General features: G+C 45.3%; 1 protein-coding gene across 2 annotated transcripts in view; it reads left to right on the top strand.

Moving 5' to 3' along the window:
- Positions 1 to 24,298, top strand: part of Slc7a8 (solute carrier family 7 member 8) — a 57,914-nt gene extending 33,616 nt beyond the window's left edge. For both annotated transcript variants that reach the window (XM_076850000.2, XM_076850001.2), the window contains 8 exons: positions 10,535 to 10,660; positions 12,287 to 12,440; positions 12,980 to 13,103; positions 14,697 to 14,800; positions 18,638 to 18,734; positions 20,443 to 20,592; positions 21,621 to 21,798; positions 22,303 to 24,298. In XM_076850000.2, the coding sequence (XP_076706115.1) occupies positions 10,535 to 10,660; positions 12,287 to 12,440; positions 12,980 to 13,103; positions 14,697 to 14,800; positions 18,638 to 18,734; positions 20,443 to 20,592; positions 21,621 to 21,798; positions 22,303 to 22,469 (1,100 nt within the window). In that variant the 3' untranslated portion in view covers positions 22,470 to 24,298. The remainder of the gene's footprint in view (positions 1 to 10,534; positions 10,661 to 12,286; positions 12,441 to 12,979; positions 13,104 to 14,696; positions 14,801 to 18,637; positions 18,735 to 20,442; positions 20,593 to 21,620; positions 21,799 to 22,302) is intronic.
- Positions 24,299 to 25,260: the final 962 nt, after the last annotated feature.

The following is a 25,260-nucleotide window of genomic DNA, read 5'->3' as shown; positions in this document are numbered from 1 at the left end:
CAGATATTGATATGGGGGATATAAGATATAGATGATGTGGGTATATAACATCCAGGCATGGTGGTGCACCCCTGTAATCCCAGTAACTGGGGAGGTTGAGGCAGGAGCATTGCGAGTTCAAGGCCAATCTCAGCAACTTAGCAAGACCCTATGTGAAAGTAAAAAACAAGAAGTTGGGCATGTAGTTCAGTGATGAAGCATCCTTCACTCAATCCCTAGTACCAATAAATAAATAAGGTGGAGAAATTAGTTGGCCTGTGGGAAATGATTTTCTAAAGCCCTGGGGTAATGTGCCCAATTCTTGGTTTCTGGGGAGCAGCCATCTTATTCTTCCACTTTTACCATGTTAGCATCTTACTTATTGCTGCCCCAACCCCAATCTGGATTGGGGTCAATGACAAACTCCGAGTTCCAAGTGGCACTGTGGTAGTAACCATGGGTATCACTGACAGGAGCAGGGAAAGGAGATAATGTGTGGGTTGGATGAAGGGAAACAAGACTGATGTGTATATGATGAAAGGAAGACTGGGGCTTTGGCCAAATAAGCAACTGGGAGTCAGGAGAGCTGTCCCAGTCCTGCCTTTCCACTAATTAGCTGGGGTCTTATTTCATTCAAGCATAAAATAAGATCTGGGTCTCTAAGGTCATTCCTGTCTCTGATTGCTCATGAGGCTGGAATTGTAGGAGTAGGGTACAGGCCTGGAATATCTGTCTTTAGGGACAACTTTGTACAAGGAAAGCCCCAACTGGCTCAGTTTTCTTAGCACTGTTCTTATAATAACCAGTCTAGTTCCCTGTCCAAATGGCCCTACTTTAAATTTCATCCATCAGACCAGAATAGTATGGTTCATGGAGCAGCAGCTGACTTGGTAGAAGGAATGAGATGGGTCTGGGGATCCATGTGGAAAAGCATTCATTGGCTTACTGAGAAAGGCACAAAACAACCCCTTATTTGCCCAACTTAGCAAGAAGCCAGAGACCTATATCCAGAAGTATGGGAGTACTTAAAAACACTCATCCAGAGGTCTCTGGGGATAGCCTTTACTTTGTGAGCTTTCTCAGGGACCCATTTCTGCCATCTCAGGCATTTGCCTTTCCTGCTACACAAAGCCGTCTTATGATGTCATGATGTAGAAAACCCTGATACTTACTCCCTGGAACAGTGCAGTGGTTCAATAGTCAGCTCCCTGATATTTTCTGTATAGATTTATTCACCTGTTCAATAGCTTTAGCACCTACTGTTCCACACAGTGTTTTAAGGTCTCCACACCACACTAGCCAGCAGGACATTGATGGTTGTCCATTGCTAGTTGGCACATGGGAGCACATGGCAGTTTCGTTCTCCTCTGGGTCTGTGGAGGAGACCCCTCCTTGGCCTTCTTCAGGGCATTCCTGCCCAGCACTCCAGAGACACCTGAATCATAAGGGCTGGTGTCATTTTTCTGTTGAGAGGGTTGACCCTGTCACTTCTGGTCTGGTGCCTTACCCTTATGCTCACCAACTCCATAGCCCCAACTCCATCCTTGTGCCTGCAACCCCACACTGGGGTCTTATTTCATTCAAGCATAAAATAAGGTCTGGATCTCTAAGATCATTCCTGTCTCTGATTGCTCATGAGGCTGGAATTGTGGGAGTAGGGTACAGGCCTGTACATGGGTTGAAGGATCTCAGAGTTGGTCATTTATGAAGGAGAATCCTGAGAAAAAGATGAATCAGATTAGAAATTGGAAAAAGGTCAAGGGGATGGGAGGAAGTAAAAAAGGACAGGCAAAGCAATTATGCCAAATATGCAATTTGGCCTCTGTAAAGCCAATCACACCACTCCCTTTCCTAACCATTCTGCTTGTCCTCTCATTGACAGCATAATCCTGAGAAAATCATGTCCTCTTTTTGATTTAATTTCTATGAACATTTACAAAAAGGTACCTAATGTTCTGTCCAACAATAGAACTCCTTAGCTTCTGACTCTTGAAGATTAAAGAGTATTCTCACAATTCATATGGACCATGTCTCCACTTCACAGAGAGGAAGGGAAAGCAGCAAAAGGTTAACTGACTTGTCCAGGCACTTTGAGAGTAACTGACCAAGCTGGGAGGGGAACTGGGGCCTTTGGAAATTTCTAATTTTTAAATTCTATGGTTCTCAGAGTCAGACCAGCCAGGTCTCTCTGAGGAAACCATATCTGTCTCCTTCTCTCTGCTATTAAGCCTGCCTCTTCATACTACTTCATTCCTTACACAAGTTACTCTGAACTCTACTTGCTTGTTCTGCCTTCAAAAAGCATCAGAAATCCACATGGAGCTGGGCATGGTGGCACATGCCTGTGATCCCAACAATTTGGGAGGCTGAGGCAGGAGGATCACAAGTTTAAGGCCAGCCTGGGCAGTTTAGCCAGACCCTGTCCTAAAATTTCAAAAAATTAAAAAGGTTAGTGATATAACTCAGTGGTAGAGTGCCCCTGGGTTCAATCCCCAGTACCTTGGAAAAGAATCCCATGTGGGCCTTCACTTACCAGGTGTCACTAAGTGGAGTCAAGGGGAAGAGTGATAGGTCACAATTCCTGGCTTTGATGTTGCAGGAACTTCAAAGCAGCCCACAACTCCCTGATCCAGCCTTAAAACTTTCTAAATGAAGATTTGAATATGCTAGTGATTCTTGGATGTTCTATTTCAAAATTATCTAGAGAGATTAATTTTAAATTGCCTCTTTTACCTCCAGTCTACAATATATTGAGGTGAAATTTCCTCCATAGTGTCATTCCCAGTCTTCCCTTCCAGAATATATAATCCCCTAACTTCATGTGTCCCACACCCACTGAGTCAGGTTAGGTTGACTCAGCCTAGAGAAATCACAGAATGGGCTCCACCAAAGTGTGTCTGGTGTTGTCCATATCAACATGGTACACTGAACATGCACTCTATACCCTCTGTCTTGAATGAACTAGGACACAAGACTTTGGAGATAACATCTCTTGCCTTTTTTTTTTTTTTTTTTGGTACTAGGGATGGAATGCAGGGTCACTTTACCACTGAACTACATCCTCAGCCCTTTTAATTGTATTTTTGGGAATAGGGTCTTGCTAAGTTGCTGGGGGTCTCATTAAGTTGCCCATGCTGGCCTCGAACTTGTGATCCTCCTGCCTCAGCCTCCTGAGTAGCAGGGATCCCAGGCATGTGCCACTACGCCATGCTTGACTTTCCATCTTGATTCCTCTCACAGCCTTTGATTGTAGTCTCTGGTCAGTAAAATAAGACAACACAATTATGGGATAAAGAAAAAGGGAATCATACCTGTGACCATCCTGGCTCTTCACTTGTTTTCAAAGAAGCTTATAATTCTTAGGCCTGTGTTTGTATGTACATCTGAGTTGTATATGGCTTGAAGTTGTATGGAATATGGAGGGAAACCTGGGATTAGATGAAGAAGGGCTATGGAGTCTTTTACCCTGAAGTTTTGTACCAGGAGGAGATAAGAAAAGCATTGCTAGAGTTATTATAGGGCAAGCTGGTTTCTTACTGTGTTGAATTATCAAGGAAAAGAAAAGAAGGCAGGCAGGATTGGGAAGCTGGAAGAATTGGAATGTTGTCATATAGTGTAGAAATTTGCCCACTATATCAGCACATTGGTGACCTCATCTTTGCTACTTACTAGAATGCAGGGTCACTCATCTTTGCTACTTACTAGAGAGAGCCCCTCCATTCCCATCTCCTACTATCCTGCAAGGCCTGTGACAGACACTCCCCTGGAGTCTGGTGTTGTCCATGACAACATGGTACACTGTGTGTGCCTATTTGCCCTTTTTTTTGATTTTGTTTGTGGTTTTTGGTGCTAGAGATTGAGCACAGGGCCTTATGCATACATAGTCTACCACTGAACTACATCCCAGCCCCACCTGGTTCTCTTTAAAAGTTTTTCTCTTTAAGATTGTGTCCCTGCTTTCTAGTCTTTCTGTGTTATGTCTGTCCCTATATTCATTTTTCATTCCTATTGCTACTGTAACAAATCACTATAATCTCTTTCTTTCTTTGTGTATGTGTGTGTGATACTGGGAATTGAACCCAGGGGCACTGTACCACTTAGCAACATCCCTAGCCCCTTTTTGTTTGTTTTGTCTTGAGACAGGATTTCACTAAGTTATAGAGGGTCTCATCAAGTTGCCCAGGCTAGCTTGAATTTGCAATCCTCCTGCCTTAACTTCCCTGAGTTACTGGGATTACAAGCACGTGCCACCACACCACAATCTTAGTGGCTTAAAGCTACACAGATTCATCATCTTACAATTCTGGAGGCCAGAAGCCCTAAACTCAGGTGTTGGCAAGGCTGTGTGCCTCTGGAGGTTCTGAGGAGACTTATTTCCTTGCCTTGTCATGCATTCTTTGGCTGATGGCCCCTTCTGACTTCGAAGCCAGTGACATACCATCTTCAAACCCATCTCCCTCTCCTTCTCTTTCTGACCTCTGACTCCATCATCACTTCTCTCTTGTAACTCCTGTCCCCCTCTTATAAGGACTCTTGTGATTACATCAAGCTTGTTCAGATAATCCAGGATAAGCTCCCCGTCTCCAGATCCTTAACTGAATCACATTGCAAAGTTCCTTTTGAATACTCACAAATCACAGGGATTAGAATGTTGACATGTTTGGGATGGCCATTATTTGCCTTCCAAAGACCTCATGAGATGCTGTCATCATTGGGAGGAAGTGAAGGAGAGGTTTCTATGATACCAAGGAATCAAAGTCTGGTGGTTAAGCTTGAGGTGGAGTTGAGGTCACTTCTTTGCAAGGAACAGAACTTGCCCACCTGCTACATAGTGACCAATCAAAGTTCCAGGGTGGGAACAGTGTCTCCCCATCTCTGCTAGTCGTAGCTTTCCCAGGTCAGGAAAGGTTGAGTCCCTCTTACCTACTTGTCAGTTTAAGGAGCTGTAGGCTCTGGACAGGACACTAAATCCTGGTTTCTAATTCACCTCCCCCGCTTCTTTGTATCTCTCCTGTCACCTTGATGTTAAAACTCTTTTTCTGAGTGGATTAAAAACCAACCCCTGACTTCAGCATCTTTTTGAAGCCTCATGTCCTTAATAGTTAGTTTTTTCTTTTGTACTGGGGATTGAACCCAGGGGTGCTTTACTACTGAGCCATATCCCCAGTCCTTTTTATTTTTTATTTTGAGACAGGTTCTTGCTAAGTTACTTACAGCCTCACTAAATTGCTGAGGCTGGCTTTGAATGTGAGATCCTCCCATCTCAGCCTTCCGAGTCACTGGGATTATACATGTGTGCCACCACACCCAGCCTTGGATGGTCTTTCATCTTTTTTTTTTTTTTTTTCCCATGAAACAAAAGAGAAAGAGAGGCAAAAAATACCTAAGAGAAACAGATAAGCCTGGGATTCTATGGGGGCCTCTAGAGAAGCAGCAGCTACTCCCACAGCTAGATTACCATGGACAAGAACCAAAGACTTATATTTTTTATTGTTTAGCTGAACCAAAATGTGAAAACTCACGTTGCTAGGATCTCCTCCTCCTCATATAGGAAGCATCTTTAATTTCCTAGGGCTGAGTTAGGGGCTTCTAAGGGATGCCACCAGCTTCCATGAATAACTCTGCTATCGACACATTGTTTTGTGATCATCTCTTAGCTCCCCTGTCTCCCACATTACACTGTCTACTCCCTGAGGGCAGAGACTTGTGTCTTACTTATAACTTCCCCACATACCAGAGTGCCTAGCACTAGTAGATCCTGTGTAAATGATGGATGGATAATAGATGGAAACTCTCCCGTTTCAGGCTGCAGTAGTTACTGATCCTCATATACGTGTGGCCTCTCTAAGGTCACTGGATTTCAGGCACACACAATACAGGGTCCAGCTGAGCAGAGGGGGACCTCAGTTGCCAGCAACAGAAAGGGGTGATGGGTGGCAGATAGGTGGCAGTAGCCAGCCTCCTGAGCAGGGCAGGGTTTGGCAAACACCCAACCAGTATTGCCTTCACTCTCTGACCTTTCCTCTCTGGAAGGAGGCTCAGGTTTCAGCTGCTTTGAGGGAAGCTGTCCTGCAGCACCAGCAGACTCAAAGTGCCCTGTCTTCCCTCAGTCACATGCTGTGATGGCCCAACTGCAGGGCAAAGGGTGAGACCTAGGGCCAGCAGCATTGTTCTGAGGAGATTAGGGGGCACAGCCAATTTACCTATCACCACCTCATTCTTAGAATTTCTCTTTTAAGTTTTGAAAGATCTCTGTGAAGGTAAGAGGTTAAATATTAAGTAAGGGTAAGGGTAAGGTTCTTGTGATGTTGTGGAGATAAAGCCTAGCCAAACAAGACACTGACAGCAAGGCTGTTTGACTGAGTGTCCCTAATCTTCAGATACCTCAATCACTGGAGAATATCATGGAGCTGACAGTCAGTCTGAGGAATCTTTCTGACTGCCATGACAAGGACCATCTTGTAAAGAGAGGATTTTCTCTCCCAGCACACATGAAGTGGTGACCTTCTCCCTCTTGCTCTTAGGAAGAGGGATTTCTTCAAGTTTCCTACTCTGCTCCTGTTTCTCCCAGCACTTTCTTGTCTTCTCTCCTCTCTGCCTTTTCCCCCTCTTGGGGGAAAAGAGAAGGAAATCTCTAAGGTCAAGATCCCATCCTCGAGCCACTTGGGTTTTGTTTTCTAATCTTCCTTCTTTCATAAACCACCTCCTGTGTCCTTTAGTCCTTATTGCTGTGACTGCCTGGATTCCTGGGTTCAGAGGCCCAGCCTGGTACCCAGCATGTCTCAGGTCCCTAGGGAGAAGTTGAGATCACAGTCCCAGTTGTTGAGAGTGATTTTGGTTGGATTGTCACCAGACACATGATCTTGAAATCCTTACTGAATTGAGTAAGATAACCAATGTGTATTTATCAGGACGTCTCTGTCCATCTGGAACATTCGAGTATTTACAAAATGTTCTCCCTGTTCAGGCACTTAAAAATCTTTCCTCTAACAACATGTTTTGATTCTCCTTATATGATACCATCTTGGATTACAGCTTCTCCACGAGGAGTCAGGAGTTTTACTCTTGAAGTTGAGCTTCCTGTTGTTCTTTTGGTTCCCTCAAACTAATTGGGGACTGACTGTCTCCTATTGAAAACATTCCTGGAGAACAGGGAGACTGGTGTGTACTGTGGAATGTGTAGAGGAGGTGAGATTGGAAGACTAATGGGAATGTGGCATTTTCTTTATTTGCAGGTGCCAGTATGTGCCCTGGGATTAAAAACATGAAAAAGAGCTGGGATTGTGGCTCAGTGGTAGAGCACTTGCCTGGCGTGTGTGAGGCACTACTGGGTTTGATTCTTAGCACCACATATGAACAAATAAATAAAGGTCCATCAATAACTAATAAAAATATATTTTTTTAAATATTTATTTCCTTTAGTTTTCAGCGGACACAACATCTTTGTATGTGGTGCTGGGGATCGAACCCGGGCCGCACGCATGCCAGGCGACCACGCTACCGCTTGAGCCACATCCCCAGCCCTAAAAATATTTTTTAAAAAAATGAAAAAAAAATATAGTCCCTGCATTCCTAGTCTACAAGGAGAGAGAGAGAGAGAGAGAGAGAAACTCCCCTTTTTTTTTTTTTTTTTTTTTTGGTACTAGGGATTGAACCCACAAACACTTTCCCACTGAACTACATTGCCACCCCTTTTTGAGATATGTTCTCAGTAAGCTGCTGAAGGTCTCATTAAATTGCTGAGACTGATCCTCCTGCCTCAGCCTTCCGAGGTGTGGAAATTACAGGTATGTACCATTGAGCCAGACCATCATTTTATTTTATTTATTATTGTCTTTTGTTTGTTTGTTTGTTTGTTTTGTTTTTGCAGTACTGGTGATTGAACCCAGGGGTGGTCTGCCACTGAGCTTCAATCCCAGACCTTTTTATTTTTTCAGACAGGGTCTTTCTAAATTGCCCAGGCTGGCCTCAAACTGGGATTACAAACGTGTGCCAATGCATCCAGCTTATTTTATTTGTTATTATTATTTTGTATGTGTGGTGCTAGGGATTGGGTCCAGGGCTTTGCAAGTGCTTAACCACTGAGTTACATCCCCAGTCCAAAGATTATTTTAATATAAAGAAATACCCCAATTAGATATAAATAAGGTAGGCTAAGATTGCTCTAATGAAGAAGGCAAACTTTGTACCTTTTTTATAAAACATGGCTAATATATCTTACCTTGCAGGCATGTTGTTAGAAATAAATAAAATCACACAACTTTGTGGAACAGGTGACATTTGAACTAGATCTTGATAAACAAAGAGTTTGCCAGGTGGAGATGGTACGGAGAGAGAAATTACAGACTAATAATAATGTCAGGACTTGCCTAACCTGCTGAAATGTTTGCAGAACCAAGTAAAGTTGGAAAACACTTGGAAAGTAAAAGTACAGTTTAAGGATAAGATATTAATACTATTTAATCAGCCACTCAAATGAAGTCATAGCCCTGGAGAGAGATTTAAGAAAACAGAAATACTCCCATGCTTTTACAAATGCCCGATGTATACCTTTGAGTAGTGTGTGGGGTGTCCTGTTCACTGTTTTAGGAAGAGGGGAAGCAAGAGGATTCTATTTTTTTTTTTCTCCTTTATTCTCAAGCACTTTATGACCATAAGGAAATTGAGAGAGCTCTGGTGAGTGGCTTGGGTAGAACAAGGGTAAAGCAGAGAGATCCTTCCCCTGCTAGCACTTAGCCTCTGAGCTTTCATCCAGCCCTTGCAGGTTTTGTGTTGTTGGGATTATTGTGGTAGCCCCCAGATAAGGAGGCAACACTGAAATCCCCCAATGCCACGAAAGATGTATACAGATAGTTAGCAAATAGGCCATGGAAACTTGTTTGACTAGTCATTAGGGAAATGCAAATCAAAAACTCAATGAAATACTATTATACACTTAATAAAATAGCCAGGGCACTTAACCACTGAGCCACATCCCCAGCCCTTTTTATTTTTTATTTTGAGACAGGTTCTTGCTAACTTGCTTAGGGCCTCACTAAATTGATGAGGGCGGCTTTGAACTTGAGATCTCAGCCTCCTGCCTCAGCCTCCCAAAAATCACTAGGATTATAGCTGTGTGCCAACACACTCTGCCATTTTAAAAAAATGACAATACCAAATGTTGACAAACACAGGAACAACAGGAATCTCATCATTCCTGGTAGAAATGCAAAATTGTTAGCTACTTTGTAAAACAGCTTGGCAGTTTTACAAAGTTAAATGACCCATGACCCAGAATCCTGTTCCTGAGTATCTACTCAAGAAAAATGAGACCCCACCCCCATCTCTTTACTATCCACTCAAAGACTACAATTCTTTCTTTTCTTTTAGTTGTGAATGGACACAATACCTTTATTTTATTTATTTATTTTTATGTGGTGCTGAGGATTAAACCCAGCATCTCACATGTGCTAGGCAAGTGCTGTACCACTGAACTACCACCACAACCACCAAGACCACAATTCTTTATAGTAGCTTTATTCACATAATAAGCTCATACTGGGAACAACCCAATATCCATCCAAATGGAAAAAAAACAATATATCCATATACAGAATAGTTTTTAACAATAAAAAGGGAACAAGCTACTAATATATGTAACCACATGAGTAGATCTCAAAGCATTATGTTAAGAAAAGTCGAAAACAAAACCCTATGTATGTCAGGTGCCTGTAATCCCAGCGGCTTGGGAGTTCAAAGCCAGCCTCAGCAACCCAGCAAGACCCTGTCTCTAAATAAACTACTAAAAAGGGGCTGGGGATATGGCTCAGTGGTTAAGCCCCCCTCAGTTCAATACCTAGTACCAAAAATAAACAAAAAACAAAAAACCCTACATTTCCATGGTTTCATTTGTATGACATTTTGGAAACAGCAAAACTATAATGACCAAAATCAAATTAGTATTTGCCAGAGGTAAGAGAAGAGGATTGACTGAGTACAGAGGAGCATAACATGTAGACAACTTTTTGGAGTTTTGGTAATGTTCTGAATATTGAGTGTGGTAGTGATAAAGCAATAGAATACATTTTTCAAGTCTCATCAAACTGAACTCAAAAAAAGTGAACTTTACTAAATGTAGATTGCACCTTAATAAATCTAAATATAAATAGCAAAAGAGTCCCTTACCTTCTTGTCCCCAAATCAGGCTCAGGAAGGTGACATCCAAAAATCACACAGCAGCTCAGAACTTTCCTTGAACAGATAATACATTTCATACTAAGCCCTGATCAGATGCTGATTTCCTCTCCCTCTACCAAAGCTAGTGCCTACACTTCCCTGCCTACTTTTGGCTTCCAGCCCTGGGATAGGGCATGCTTTGACCAAGCTCTAATTTGGGGCACGTAATCCCCATTTGTAACCTATTAACCGAGCCAAAGTTTCTGGTCACTGGGACTGAGCTTTGAGATGTTTGGCTCGCCTGTTACAACCCCATCATTAGGAACAGAGAGCACATTGGCTCCTGTGCAGTGGGCATTCTGCAGCTGCTGAAGGCATGTCTGGGGCTCTGTCATTTCAGTGCTTCTCACATGGGTCAACTGTTCCAGTGTGCGGTGGGCCACCCGGGTTCAAGACATCTTTACAGCTGGGAAACTCCTGGCTCTGGCCCTGATCATCATTATGGGTGTTGTACAGATTTGCAAAGGTGAGTGTCATGGGAACAGAAGGGCCCCACATAACTTTCTACCCCTTGCATGTGCACACCCTTAGGGTTCCCAGTTCTGGCTTTGAGGCATCTCTTCTTCATTCACTTGACAGAGGGCATGAGAAGCCAATTTCTCCAGGGTGGCTGGGGATAAGGAATGTCTCCCAGCTTGCAAAGGTTCATTTGGCCCCCATGACAATGCTCGCCTCATGACTTTAGCATGGCTAGGTAATAACCCCGAATCTCTGGTCTCTATTGCTGTTTTGCCCAAAGTCCAGGGAACCTCCCCTCATCTTCTGTGGTACCTTATATATATCTTAAAATGGAGAACAGAGAAGGAGAATTTTATAGGTTTCAAAATTACTCATAATCTCTGCAAGAGAGAGCTCTACATTCCCGGGCCCCCTGCCAGCCATTCTCCACTGGATTTGGTCCTTTCAAAGCATGAGTCTATTTGGTTTCCATGGGGCCCATGGCACCACAAGGCTGTGCTCAGCGCCACTGCCTCATGGAGAAAATCTGATGACAGAGAGACCTCCCATCTGCCCACAAGCCCAGAGTGGGTGGCCAGACTGGATGTTTACTCCAGGAAACAAGTTTCTGCTATACAATGGATGGATTTAATGGAATAAGTCCTTTATCAGGTTATGTTGTTTTCAGGAATTTAGACTTAAGGAAATCACTGTGCTATCTTATCAAAGATAGTGATGAGTTCCTCCTAATCTGGTCTCAATTCTTTCTCCTGGTCACACTAATCTCCTCATTTCCTGTCTAAACACAGGGTTACAGATGAATAAGTGGTCAGTTGCTCCTATCTCATCACAATCTCAGTCAGCAGCTTTTTTTTTTTTTTTTTTTAAATGTTGGGGATTGAACTGAGGACTTTGCTCATGCTAAGCAAGTGCTCTACCACTGAGCTACTCCTACAACCCAGCAACCTTTTCTGAGGGCCCACTGTGTGAAGGACACTGTGCTAAGCGCTGGGAAGACAATTTAAAGGCTCTTTACTAATGACCTCTGAAAAGACAGACCTAACACATTAGAAAGAAATAGGATATCAACAAAGTAAGCAAAACAAGCTCAAACTAATTTAGCATTATAGAACCTTATGTTGGATTGTTTATTGTTTTTTGTTTTGTTTTGTTTTGTTTTGTGGTGCTGGAGATTGAATCCAGGGCCTTGTGTATGTGAGGCAAGCACTCTACCAACTGAGTTATATCCCCAGCCCTTTGTTTGTGGTTCTTAATCCTTTCTTATGAAAATGTACAAACTTAGATGTCAAGGCAGGTGGTGACGGCCAGTGACTGCATTCCTGTGTTTCAAAGCCAGTAATCCAGCCTCCCAATTTACTATGGTTTTCCCATCCAAGAACCTGCCTTTGTAAAAAAGGATAATTTCATAACTGTACTTTGAACCTGAACCTGATTTGGACCGGGTATTGAGAGGTCCTGGACCTGGATCTCCTTGCTCCTTTTAGCCTCATTCCTTCAATACTCCAGTACAGTAGGTTCATTGAAGACTAAACAGGTTTGCTGCTGGAAGGGGTGAGAGACCAAATGGGACAGGCCAGGGGCTGCCAGGCCTGAATTCATCTTCTGAGCAGCCTCTTGCCCTCTGTGTCCACAGGAGAATACTTCTGGTTGGAGCCAAAGAACGCCTTTGAGAATTTCCAAGAACCTGACATCGGCCTCATTGCCCTGGCCTTCCTTCAGGGTTCCTTTGCCTATGGAGGCTGGAACTTTCTTAATTACGTGACTGAGGAACTTGTTGATCCCTACAAGTGAGTTGAAATAGTCCAGCTCTTCCTCTTGTCCATGGAACGCTACAACACATGGTGCTAAAAAATGGAGCAGGTGTGCTCTGCCCACTTCTTTTTATCACCCCAGCTCTGGCCATGCCTGTGGCCATTTTGTAGTAATAGTCTATTTCCCAGGAATTTACGCCATTAGTCAGTCCTGTGACTGTCCCAAAGCAAACTAAAAGCTGAAAGCTATGCCAGATAACACCACTCCCTTAGAGAATGAACTGTGCCCCATGAGACCTCTGGGCATCTTATCACCTGTTTCAGGACAGGACAGTCATTGTGTCTGGAGGCAGGGGGAAGGGTGCATGGTGGAGATCTAGGTCAGGAAGAGATCAGCAGGTGTGGAGCATACTTCTAGCCTAAGCTGTTCATTTCCTTTAAATTGTTCTGTCTTGGTTGAGATACAACCTGCCTCCTGGGGAGAGGGAGCCTGTAGAAGTGGCAGTCCTGGGCAGACCCCATGGCAAAGCAGGCATCCCAGCACAGCCTTCCTCTCACCTCCTCTCCCTCTACAGGAACCTTCCCAGAGCCATCTTCATCTCCATCCCACTGGTCACATTTGTTTATGTCTTTGCCAATGTCGCGTATGTTACTGCAATGTCCCCCCAGGAGCTGCTGGCTTCAAACGCAGTTGCTGTGGTAAGAAATCAAACTCCCACTCTCTAAACCAGATTCCTGATAGACTTGCCCCCTTAGGCCCACTGACTTTTTCCCTGACCCATGGCCCTGAGGAACTGGAAATCATCCCAAGTGCTCAGGGCAGAATCCACATGTGCCCTTGACAGGGTGTCTTCAAGTGCCCAGGATGGCTGGGTTTGTTCCAGGGCAGCTACCATGGCAGAGCTGAGTAGCTGCCTGCAAAGCAGAAATGTTTAGTGTCTGATCCTTTACAGAACAAGTTTGCCAACTCCTGATCTAGGGCACTTTAAACTCTGGGTATGAGGATTGTGTCAAGGAGACAGACTGCTCCTCACAAAGATATGATATTACACAAGGTACACCATTTCTCTCCGCCTTCATTCCTGCCTCTGGAAAGTATATAAGCTGCCCAGGTTTGGTGACACACACCTGGACTCTCCAGGCTGAATCAGGAGGATCACAAGTTTGAGGCAACTCAACAAGAACCTGTCTCAAAATAAAAAATAAATAGGGCTGGGGATGTAGCTCAATGGTAGATACCCCTGGGTTTAATCCCCAGGAGAGAAAGTAGTGTGTAAACTGACTCCTTCCCTCATCAGGGAGAAGTGAGTGCTGGTAAGCAGTTTGCAAATAGGAGTGGTATATGTCCTTTGGGGAAAGGGCCAAGGGACCACGATCCTTGATATCTGAGAAGGGCCCACTCTGCCAAACATGTTATCACTTGTCCCATTTCTAAGGACTGTTCAGAGCCTGTGACCAAAGGCCTTCCCCAGCAGAATGCCTGTTCTAAACAGTTCCTCCCTGGTGCTTCAAATCTGGTTCAGGGATTATAGAGAAGACTGGTCCCCAGACAGTTTATTTCCTTCAATATGAAAAGACTAATCTATAACTTCACAGCCTTCTCTTTCTCAGCCTAAATACTGGCTTCTTCTTATTTTTCCATCAATATAATTTGTTTTTGTGGACTTAGAAATTCTCACTCTATGAGTCAGGATTAATCCCTGTTTTATAGACGAGAAACTGAGGCCCCAAAATTACATATCTGGGGCCAGGAGTAAAAGTGCTCAGTGGTACAGCACTTGCCTGGCATACATGATGATCTGGGTTTGATCCCCAGAAAACAAAAAACAAAACAAAACCTTGCTCAATGTGGGGCCAGGATTTGAACCCAGATCTACCCAACTCACAAGCCTGTGTCCCTCCCCAAGCAGAGAAATTGTGCAGGGTATATGCCTAAATCCACCCAGCTTCCAATCCTGGCCCCTCTACTTCCTGGGAGTGTGATCTGAGGCAAGCTACCTAATCACTATGTGCCTCAGTTTCCTCATTCATTAAACAAGGATGTAAGTGTCATTTCATTACTATTACTATTACCAGCACATACTCTCTCCATTTAATTAGCCCAAAGCATGTTTTGACTTCCAATATGTAGTTACCACTGTGGAAGAGTGTGGGAAGACGTTCTCGAGGAACTTAGCGAGAGAGAATCAGCAGATGGGGATGAGAAACAAACACTCCAGAAGTAGAGAGTGAACCGGAGGTGGGGAATTGTAGCTCTCCTTTTCCACTTAATCCCTTTGTTTTCTCTCCCAGACTTTTGGAGAGAAGCTCCTAGGTGTTATGGCCTGGATCATGCCCATTTCTGTTGCCCTGTCCACATTTGGAGGAGTTAATGGGTCTCTCTTCACCTCTTCCCGGTGAGTGCTACCTGGGCCCTTCCCTAAGCCAGGGCCACTTCTCTGTGCACATTGCTCTGTGTATTTATGGTGGCTCGCCTCTGTCTGCAAGGGTTGTATGGGCACCTGGGTGGTGGCTCTGCAGAGGCGTGTGAGTATGGGTGCTGAGAGGTTATGCTGCTCATGTGGTGACCTACAAGGTGTGTGGTATGCAGGTCCTAAGTGCTTCACATGTAGTGGCCTGCACATATCAGAAGGAGCAAGGGCTGTGGTTGGCAGCAGGATGGTGTCTTGGCTACAGTCCAGAGCCCCCTTTCCACTTGCCTGGACATAAGCTGCTGCTGGCGAGAAAGGAACCCCACTCTGAAAGAGACCAGGATGGAGACTTGTACCAGGGGTTTCCTGGGCCTTATCTCCCATAAATGTTCTGGAAGCAGACTCCACGTGGGATGGGATCACTCTGAGTGCCCTGAAGATACAGGGCTACTCTCTGCTCTACAGGCCAGCACTGCTGGAGGCCACCCACAAGTCTCAGTGGAGAATCTGAAGAGAGAGGGTGGTGAAGAGTAGAAAGAAGCATTCATCAGTGAGAGCCTTTCAGCCAACCCCCTGGTTTCTAGGAAACCAGAAGTATGAGTGGGCCTGGAGCCACCCACTCCCATCTTCTCATATTCAGGAGTCTGGCACCTCTGTGTCCCTTCCTACCATCTCCATAATGGGCTGTTGAGGCTAGCAGATGCTGGATGATTTCCATTTGTGTGACCCCCAAAGTTCTTAGAAAGCACCTGCTGCCCTGTGAACACAGTCCTACTCAAAAGATGAGTCCCTGAGTTCAACTGCTTCCTGTCACATCAAGAAGAAGAACCTGTGAAATGACAAGGGAATGCCATGTTTTCAGGATCCAGGAGAGGAAGGATGGAGTGTGGGTGTCCCCTGTGCCCAGGGACTCCATGATACTCACCCACAGCAACCTCATGTGCGTGTTACACAGGAGCAGTGGCCACCTGGAGGCCCCAGCCGGGGGCAAGCGGTGGAAGAGCAGTGACCCATGAGACTCTCTGAGATCTATTGGAGGACAGTGACAGCCCACAGTCGCTTTAGAGTGGGGTTTGTCCCTCAGGCCGGCCATGCAGCGGTCTGCGTGCATGTGGTATGGTTGTGTGTGCATGCAGGAGATGGGGCGTGGAGTGTGCTCGGCCTCTGGTTCAGAGGTGCAACCTCAACCCCCAAGGCCTCCTCTGCTCATCTTCCAGTTCCCTCATTCCTTCCTCCTTCTTCCCTCCTCTCACTTTTTTGTGCACTGGGGTATGGAGAGGATGATCCTTCCCCAGGAGTCTGAGTGTGTGTGTGGGTGCGTGTTATGCTTAATGTCATTGTCTCCTCCGTTGTCAGCTAGCCCAGCCAGGATTATTTCTTGCAAACTTGACACTTATAAACGCTGTGGGACCTGGACAGTTACACCAAGTCCTGGCTGCATATGGAGGAGGGATGTGAATGCAAGACCCTGGCTATGTGCATGATGAGGCCCTCAGAGCCTGGGCTCCGCCTGGTGCATGAGCTGCTCTGTGGAGGCCCAGCAGCATGGGGGGGGGGGGGGATGCATGAGTCCGCATGAAACCAGTGACATTGGCCTAGATCATTCATGGTGGCAGCTGCTATGGGTACTTGAGGCCACAGTCAACGCCAACACAGTGACAAGTTGCTATTGTTAGCTCCATTCTACCCCATACACAGATTACAAAGTAAGTGACAGTTCTTTTCAGAACTCCCTAGTGTTCTGATTCTGTTCTTCCTGTTATCAAACAATCCTCCTCTCATTAGTTAGGTCCTTCTTTCCCTAGAAAAAAGGAAAAAAAAAAAAAGTGATCTAATCCTCACTAATATGTAAATGACTGCTAACAACTTATACTTTCTGTTATGCATTTTATGTTATGATTTCTCTGTCTCTCCCTCTCATTCTCTTTCTCCTTTTTCTGGTGCTGAGGATCTTCAATTTCTCTTTTTAAAAAACTTTTAGTTGGTTATAATCCCAGTGACCCAGGAAGCTGAGGCAGGAAGATTGCAATTTTGAGGCCAACTTCATCAACTTAGTGAGGCCATGTCTCAAAAATAAAAAGCCTGGGCTGGGGTTGTAGCTCAGTGGAAAAGCATTTGCCTACTATATGTGAGGCACTGGGTTTGATTCTCAGCACCATATATAAATAAATTAAATAAAGGTCCATTAACAACTAAAAAAAATAAAAAGTCTGGGGATGTAGCTCAGTTGTCTAGGTTTGATCCCTAGTACCACCATAAAGAAAAAAACTTTTAAATTCCAGTACCCTAGTCATGATATTATATTATAGCTTTGGAAGATGCTACCAATAGGGAAAACTGGGTAAAGTTCCCCGTATATTATTTCTTACAACTATATATGAATTTATAATTATCTCAAAAAATTTAATTTTCAAAACATTTAGGGGTTGGTGATGTAGCTCAGAGGTTTAGTGCTTGCTTAGTGTGTTCAAGGCCCTGGATTCAACCCCCAGTACTGTAAAATATGAATAAATTAGAAATTAAAAATTAAATATAATTGTCTGATTATAAATGTTTCATTTTAGAATTTTAAATGTTTTTTCTAGGGTTTGGGGGCATAACTCAGTGTTAGAGCCCATGTATAACATGCTCAAGACCCTGGGTGGAATCCTCATCACCAGAACTAAGAAATTTTCTATAATGTTTAAGGAAGAAAATCAATCTTTCTTACAATCCCACGACCCAGTTGGCATTATAGTGTATTTTTCTATGCCCATAAATAATTTTTAAATTAATTGGAATCAGTTTTCTATCCACTTTTTTCACTTAGTGGTGTTGTAAGCTTGTTCTTTTGTAATCAGTTTTTGTTCGAAAAACATTATTATGACTTTGTAGTTTTCCATTTCATATATACCATAATTTTTTAAAATCAATCTCATACATTTCAGCTAATTTAGAATATTTCCAGTTTTTTATTCTCATCAGAATGTCTTTGTATATACATGCCTTTTACCACCTTACTCTTCATTTCTTTATTTTGCAGTACTGGGGATTGAACCCAAAGTGCTCTACCACTAACCCACATCTCCAGCCCTATTTCTTTTTTTTTTTTTTTGAGACACAGCCTTACCAAGTTGCTGAGGCTGCCCTAGAACTTGTGATCCTCCTATCTCAGCCTCCCACGTCATTGAGATTACAGGCATGTGCCACTATGCCTGGCTTCTATTAGTTTCTTTAGCATGGCTTTTTAGGAGTAAAATAAGTAGCCTAAGGATATAACTTTTAAGTACAATTTACCTGCAATAAAATGCACAGATCCTAAGTGTTCAATTTGATGAGTTTTGACAATCATAGACAGCCACACAACCACATCCAAAACGTATCCCGTGTGCCCGGGTTCCAACTGCCCCTTTCCAGTCCACCACCTCCATAGAAGTAAGATAAGAATGTTTTTAAATTATTCCACATGCAGTTTGGCCACAGTATAAAAAAGGATCTTTATTCCTTGAAGGTAGGGAGGCACATTTTTAAAGGGATGAAGACCCTAGGCAAAGGAGAGGCCTTGTTCCTACAGCCGTGCAGGCATTGGAAATGAAGAGCAACAATGCCATCATCAGTACCCTGAGCCAGCCAGACCTCTTCACTCATTAGCTGCCTGTGGTGTCTCTGCACCTACACCTGTGAACATGGGTGCTAGGACTAGTGGACTGGAAGGTGCAATGCAGAGGCTGTCCTGGTTGGAGGAGGGGTGCTGCTCTGTGGATAAAAGGTGGGCATGGAGAAGTAGCCTAGGCTTGCTGGTCCATGGGCTCTCCCAGGCTGACTTGCTTTTCTCCCTGCCAGGCTGTTCTTTGCTGGAGCCAGAGAAGGCCACCTTCCCAGCGTGCTGGCCATGATCCACGTGAAGCGCTGCACCCCAATCCCAGCCCTGCTCTTCACAGTAAGGGCCCCTCATGCTGCTGGCCTAATACATACCCTCCCTCTCTTTGTAATCCTCTCAAGTGGGAGTGCACCCACACCTCCTTGTCACCCTCTGATCTGCTCCTAAGTTTCAATGGGCCATAAATAATCTGGCAATTGTGTTTATTGGCTTTGTCAATATCAAGGGATAGAATGAGAAAAAGACTCTGAAATGCCTTAAGGCTTTTAGGCTCTTTTCATTCTCCCATCCTTTGGGGGCAAAATGAGGTGATTGCTGTTGGTTTCTATGACCACACAGAGACAGTTCTGCTCCCCTAAGCCTCTTGACACCTGTTACAGCAGGGATTCAGCTCTGGTCCTCTGCTCTTGGCTAATCACAACATGTGTCTGCCTCTCCCTATCCAGCTTCTTGCCCCAGGACACCCTGCCAGTCTCTTGGGAAACTTTATTGAAATTAATTCATTATCAAGGGTACATCAAATAAGAAAAATCATAGAGGGAGACTAATAAACTGAAGTTGAAGAAAAGGAAGTTTGGGATGGGAAAGACATGGGGGTAACATGTCCCTAGAGTAGACTCATCTAGAGAGATCTAAAGGAAGGAACAAAAACTTGTCCTCATTAAATCTTTTAAGTTATTTTTTATTTTTTTCTTCTGGATCCTGAATAAAACATTAAAAATTACTTTGACCCACTGGAGAAGTTGTTAGAAATTGGATAACAGAGCTCCTAGGAGTCAAGGGCATTGTACAACATTAGGGAAGTTTCAGAATGTTCAGGTACAGGATGAAGGTCATCTTGATTGGTTAGTTTTAGGAGGTGGCTGGAGAGAACAGTTGGGTCACATGCCTTAACAGTACTGTTAGTGGAGTACTATGTCTGCCAGACAAGTATAGCCAGAATCAGGCCTATTCATCCATTAAAACCTTCTCAATCAGTACATAATGATGCATGCCTATAATCCCAACTATTTAGGAGGCTAAAGCATGAGAATCAGGATAACAAATTCAAGGCCAGCTTGAAAAACTTAGTGAGACCCTATCTCAAAAAGGGCTGAGGTTGCAGTTCAGTGGTAGAGCACTCCTGAGTTAACTTCCTAGTACCACCAAAAAAAAAAAGCCTTGATTATTCTCACCATTAGATCTCACATTGGCCTTCACAGATTATCAGAGTATAGCATGTTCCGAGAAAGCCACAGAGATAATTTTGAAGTTGGAAAGTGACCTTCATCATGAAAACCTCAGGGGTGTTATGAGGGTTAATATTTGCTTTTAAAGAAAAAATGATAGGAAAACAAATTAGATGACTTAGCTAGGAGAAAAGGGTGACAACAAGAATAAAACTCTAATCTGCAGTTAATAATCTTCCCTAAGGGGTTAAAAAAATTACCTTGAGCTATAACCAGGGAGAAATACAAATGAGACCAGGTTGACATCAAGTCAGTGGCACCTGTCTGGCCAATCCAGGTGTCCATTCTGAGTAGTTAGTCCCTATTCCATACCAGTGGTTAAATATTTTTGGTTTTGTCCCTGTAATAAGTAAGAATTTCCTAGCAAAGAAGGTATAGTAGCACCTGGTCTATTAAAAGTAGTCATGAAGTTTCTGTCTTGAGACATCCATTACAAAATGGTACAGTCTGTCTGGAAGGGAACTACTCCAGACCTCTGAACATCTCCTTCAGGCTACAAATGCCTTTCTGATCACTGATGATCCCCCTCATTTCCCCAGTGCATCTCCACCCTGCTGATGCTAGTCACCAGTGACATGTACACTCTCATCAACTACGTGGGCTTCATCAACTACCTCTTCTATGGGGTCACAGTTGCTGGACAGATAGTCCTTCGCTGGAAGAAGCCTGACATCCCCCGCCCCATCAAGGTGAGAGAATGTCCTTTTGGAATTCCCCTCTTCTACTGGTTCTAGCTGCAGAGCACATTTCTGAATTACCTCTATTCTTGGCTATTGGCCACAGATGACCATTTTTGTGATGGTAGTAGTATGTAAATGAGAGTCCTTTCTCCACTGGAAATAAGACCAGAGCAAACTGGGCATGATGGTGCATGTTTGTAATCTCAGTGATTTGGAAGCCTGAGGCACGAGGGTCACGAGTTTGAGGCCAGTCTGGACAACTTAGCAAAATCCTGTCTCACAATAAAATAAAAAGGGCTGGGGATTAGCTCAGTGATAGAGCACTTACCTAGCATATGCAGGGCCCTGGCTTCAATCACCATCACCACAAGTAAACAGACTATTAAAGGAAAGAAGAGGTAGGATCACCTTATCTCCTCAAGAGGGGCAGACAAGGAAGACAAATCAGGACTCACAAGTGGTCAATGAGGACAGGTAAAGCCCATGGAGTTAGTACTCTTTCTGAACTAAAGTCAGGGCCCCAGCCTGCCTTATGCCATGCTCACTCTCCTGATTTCTTGGGTCTTGGTGTGCTTCTTTTCTCAAAATTGCTTAAGAGAAACAATTTTGAACCTGGTGAGAGGGATGGGCATTTCCCACAGTGAGCCTAGAAGTGAAGCCAGACAGACCTAGGTCATTGTTTTCCTGCCCCTTTTCCACCTAGGACCTTAGCAAATACATTGGAACATACGAGCAAGCTTCTCAACCCTCATGGGCTTCTTTGGCTGCCACAGGCACTTGGCCTGGATGAGAAAGCCTTATCTGACCCCACCTGGGAGGGAGGACATGAGCAATAAGGATGGCTCCCTCCCTGGTTTCCCCATCCTCTTCCTGTCCCATTGTCCAAGTTCATCAACATTTATTGACATAGCATCAGCCCTGTGGAACACACAGCTAAGTGAAGCCCAGCCTTAGCACTCAAGGATGTGGGTGAGAGAGATTTCCCCGATCCTGGGGATGGTGGGGGCCACACAGCTCACAGTGCCTCTGCTCCTCAGATCAACCTGCTATTCCCCATCATCTACTTGCTGTTCTGGGCCTTCCTGCTGGTCTTCAGCCTGTGGTCGGAGCCGGTGGTGTGCGGCATTGGCCTGGCCATCATGCTGACAGGAGTGCCTGTCTATTTCCTGGGTGTTTACTGGCAACACAAGCCCCAGTGTTTCAACGACTTCATTGGTGAGTTGGTGAAGGCGAGAATTCCTGGGCTGGAATGGAGTCATCTGGTTGGGGAGCCCCCCAGGATCAGGAAGCCTAGGCTTACCTTCACCTACAGGGTCTGGAGAAGGAGTTGGGGGCAGAAACAGCAGATCTTTCCAGAGACCCCTGAGCAGAGAACAGCTGAGATTTCCATATAGACTTTAGCCCTGGGAGAACAGGCAGCCTATCAGCTGCCCTGCAGAAGCTGCCCCAGGCTGACTATAGATCAGTGCAGACCCTGGAAGTGGGGGGTCAGTGGGCATAGGGAAGGTGGAAAGCTGGGGTCTTGATGAGTGAGGGGCAGCTAACAAAAGATGTAGGAGACAGATGAGGTGGCCATTTCCCAGACAGAATCTCCAAAAGGCACTGGTTGCTCTGTTGAGGCAAAGCCTGGGTGGAAAGCTGGTTAAAGCCACAGTCTTATTGGCCCTGTTGGCAGGACACCCAGCACTGACATGGTTTCTGTGTGGTCTCCTTTCACAGAGTTGCTTACCCTGGTAAGCCAGAAGATGTGCGTGGTTGTGTACCCCCAGATGGAGGGGGGTTCAGAAAGAGAAGGGGTGAATGAGGACATGGAGGAGCAGCAGCAGGCCATATACCAACCCACTCCCACCAAGGACCAGGACTCAGTGGAGCATCCCCAGCCCTGAGGACCACCATACCCTCAGCTGGCCACTCCTCCCTCATCCTGATCTCTGCCTTTTCCCTCCCTGGGTCTCCCCAACACACACACACACACACCCCTCTGCTTCTATCAGGCAGGGCCAGGACTTGTGTGTGGGAGTGGTGAGAAGTCAGAAACAAATACACTGACATTTGTACCCAAAGAACCAGCCTCTTATCCCAGGGCCTGTGTCTAAGACCCTCATACAAGGGTTTCCCATGTTCCATTAGAAGAGAGTGGAGATGCCAAGGGTGCCCTAAAGGGCCTCCCTCCCAGGCCCAACCCTCAGATGTCTCTTAAGTTCCTGAGCTCACTACTGCCTTCCTTCCCCACCCCTGAGCCCAGAGGAGGCCTCAGTTCAGAGAGAACCACACAGTAACTTGGTTTGGGAAGACAGACTCAAAAGAGTCTGTCATCACCTAAGGTCAACTGGAGAGACCCATACCTTTTTCTGTTCACTAGGGACCCAAAAGTAGAGGGGATGCTTCCCTCTGCCACCTTCTCTGTCTCATCCTACCATTCCTCCACCGATCCACCCTGGGCTCCCTATCCAAGAAAGGCTCCTTTTGTGACACCTCCTTCCCATTAAGCTGAGGACCAAGAAAGAGGAGGATGCCTCTTCCCCAACCCCAAGCCTATGGAACACAGTGGGAAAGGCTCAGATGGCAGAAGCCCCAGCCCTGCCCCTGCCTCTTGCATCCTGCCCCCAATGTGGTGCCAAAGCTTCCCAAGGCCAAAAAGGCTTTTTATTTCAGTATCACATACCTGTCTCTCCTAAAGACAAAGCCATTCTGCTCCTCCTCCCTCCCCATCTCCAAGGGAAGAAGCAGTGGCCCCCTTATCCCCAAAGCTGCACCCTAACATATCCTTGCGGAGCCAGCACTGCCGGCTACCAGTTATGCCCTTTCCTCCTCCCTGGACCTTGGCTCAGGGGCCCAGTGCGAAGGATCCCCAAGCCTCCAGGCCTGAAATCAGAGCCAAATCAGCCTTAAGTCACCTTCTATCCAAGAACTGGGCCTAAAAATACTCCCTTATTTCTAACCCTCAGGACAGACCTGATATTCAATGCCTTCCCTGTGTGGAAGGTGCTTTCCCACATCCCCAGAGCTGCCCATTCCACAGACTGGGGGACTATTTCGGGAAGAGAGTGTTTTCAGAAGGCCAGTTCTTCCCCCATCCCCCAACTAAAATGACCCCTCCCTCCTTTCTGGTCTCACCGCCAACCCGTCATGGGGCAGGATGAGAGAACAGTGGCACAATGGCAGCCACTTTGAAGATCTTCAGAAAAGCACCTTGTGGTATGCGGGCTCTGACCTTTCCCTGTACTCCAAAGCAGTGGATGGTGTCTGCCCTGACCTTGCAGCCTCTCCCACCCCCACCCCCACCCCACTTGCTGTGCTAGGGACATAGAATTCTTTTATCCCAAGCAAGATTCCCTTTTCCCCCTCCCATCTGCTTAAACTGGAATATCCAGGGAGCCGCTCCTGCCCCAGCTTGCCTCTCCACATTGGTGAGATGCTAGATTTGGGCTGAGTTATGGCTCCCAGAGTGGATACTGGCTGGGCTGGGCCCCCAGAAGACCATCTTCCTGGTCTTCCCTCTCTTCTCATTCCTCCAGTCTCCTCCCTTCCTTCCATTATTTGTTATTATTATTTTGTTGTTTTTTTGTAAAGTGGATGCCTTACTTTTTTGGATAAATATTTTTGAAACTAGTATTTCTATTTCTTTTGGATTTTTTAAATGTAAGGTGGTTTGGGGGGTGGAGTTAGAACCTTAATGACAATATGTCATTGAGTTGGTTTAAGTTTTGTTTCCTTTGAGGTTTTCTTCTTTCTTTTCATGTAATAAAATTTTAAATGCAAATGAAGTTGATTGTGTTGATAATTAAACGACTTTCAGAAACAGAATCACTGGGCATTTTTTCTTAGAAGGTCCTCCTAAGAGCCCCCTCTCCATGCCTCTCTGGGGTCCCATACTCAGGAACCCCGTAAACCAATAGTCACCTCTCATTCCTCCTGAGGACTTCAAAATGTTATTAAATTCCTGCTCTTTGTGCCATCCTGAGAACCTGCAGATTAGTTGGGAAGAAAGAATCACTACCCAAGATGCGACATGGGCTAGTAGAGGGAGGCAAAAGCAGGGATGTGCCCCTCAAAGTCTGAGCAGAATGGAAAAGAAAGTGATGAGCTGGGTCTATGGAAAGACTTAGAGGGCCCAAGGAGCATGCTGGGAGGTGAGGCTGGTCCACTCAGCCATACAGAAACATCTGGGAAGAAGACTAGGAGGATTGTTCAACTAGGACAGTGGAAAGGAGGAGAAGTTAAGGTAGGCCAAGTTCCTCATGGTGTCTAGGGTTAACTACTAGAGGAAGTTGATGGGACTAGACCCAGTACTTGCTCTGTCCCTCCCTTTCTGGGCAGCCCTCCCAGCAGCCTGTCCTGAGGCGGCATCATTCCTGAGTGAGCACTGCTGACAGAGGTCAGGTGGGGGTTGAGACATCACCCGCCACCATCTGGACACTGAGGACACAGGCAGGTGGGACGCCTCCACTTCTGGTCCTCGACTCCAGCTCTCCTGCTTTGTGGCTGTCATTCTTCCAGGCAGGCTGGAAACTTGCCATCCACAGGGACACTGACCTGGCAGGCCAAACACTTGGCTCCTAAGCCCAGGCCATTCACTAAACAGAACTGTGCCCTTGGGCAAGTCACTTCTGTTCAGTATTTCAAGGGAGGAGGGGGGAGGAAAGGAAGGAGAAAGAGTTGGACCCAGTCTCCGTT

This window comes from Callospermophilus lateralis, chromosome 3 (genome assembly GCF_048772815.1).
Source record: "Callospermophilus lateralis isolate mCalLat2 chromosome 3, mCalLat2.hap1, whole genome shotgun sequence".
In the NCBI taxonomy this organism is placed as follows: domain Eukaryota; kingdom Metazoa; phylum Chordata; class Mammalia; order Rodentia; family Sciuridae; genus Callospermophilus; species Callospermophilus lateralis.
Note: the sequence above shows the minus strand (reverse complement) of the source record. Positions and strands in the feature narration are given on the sequence as shown.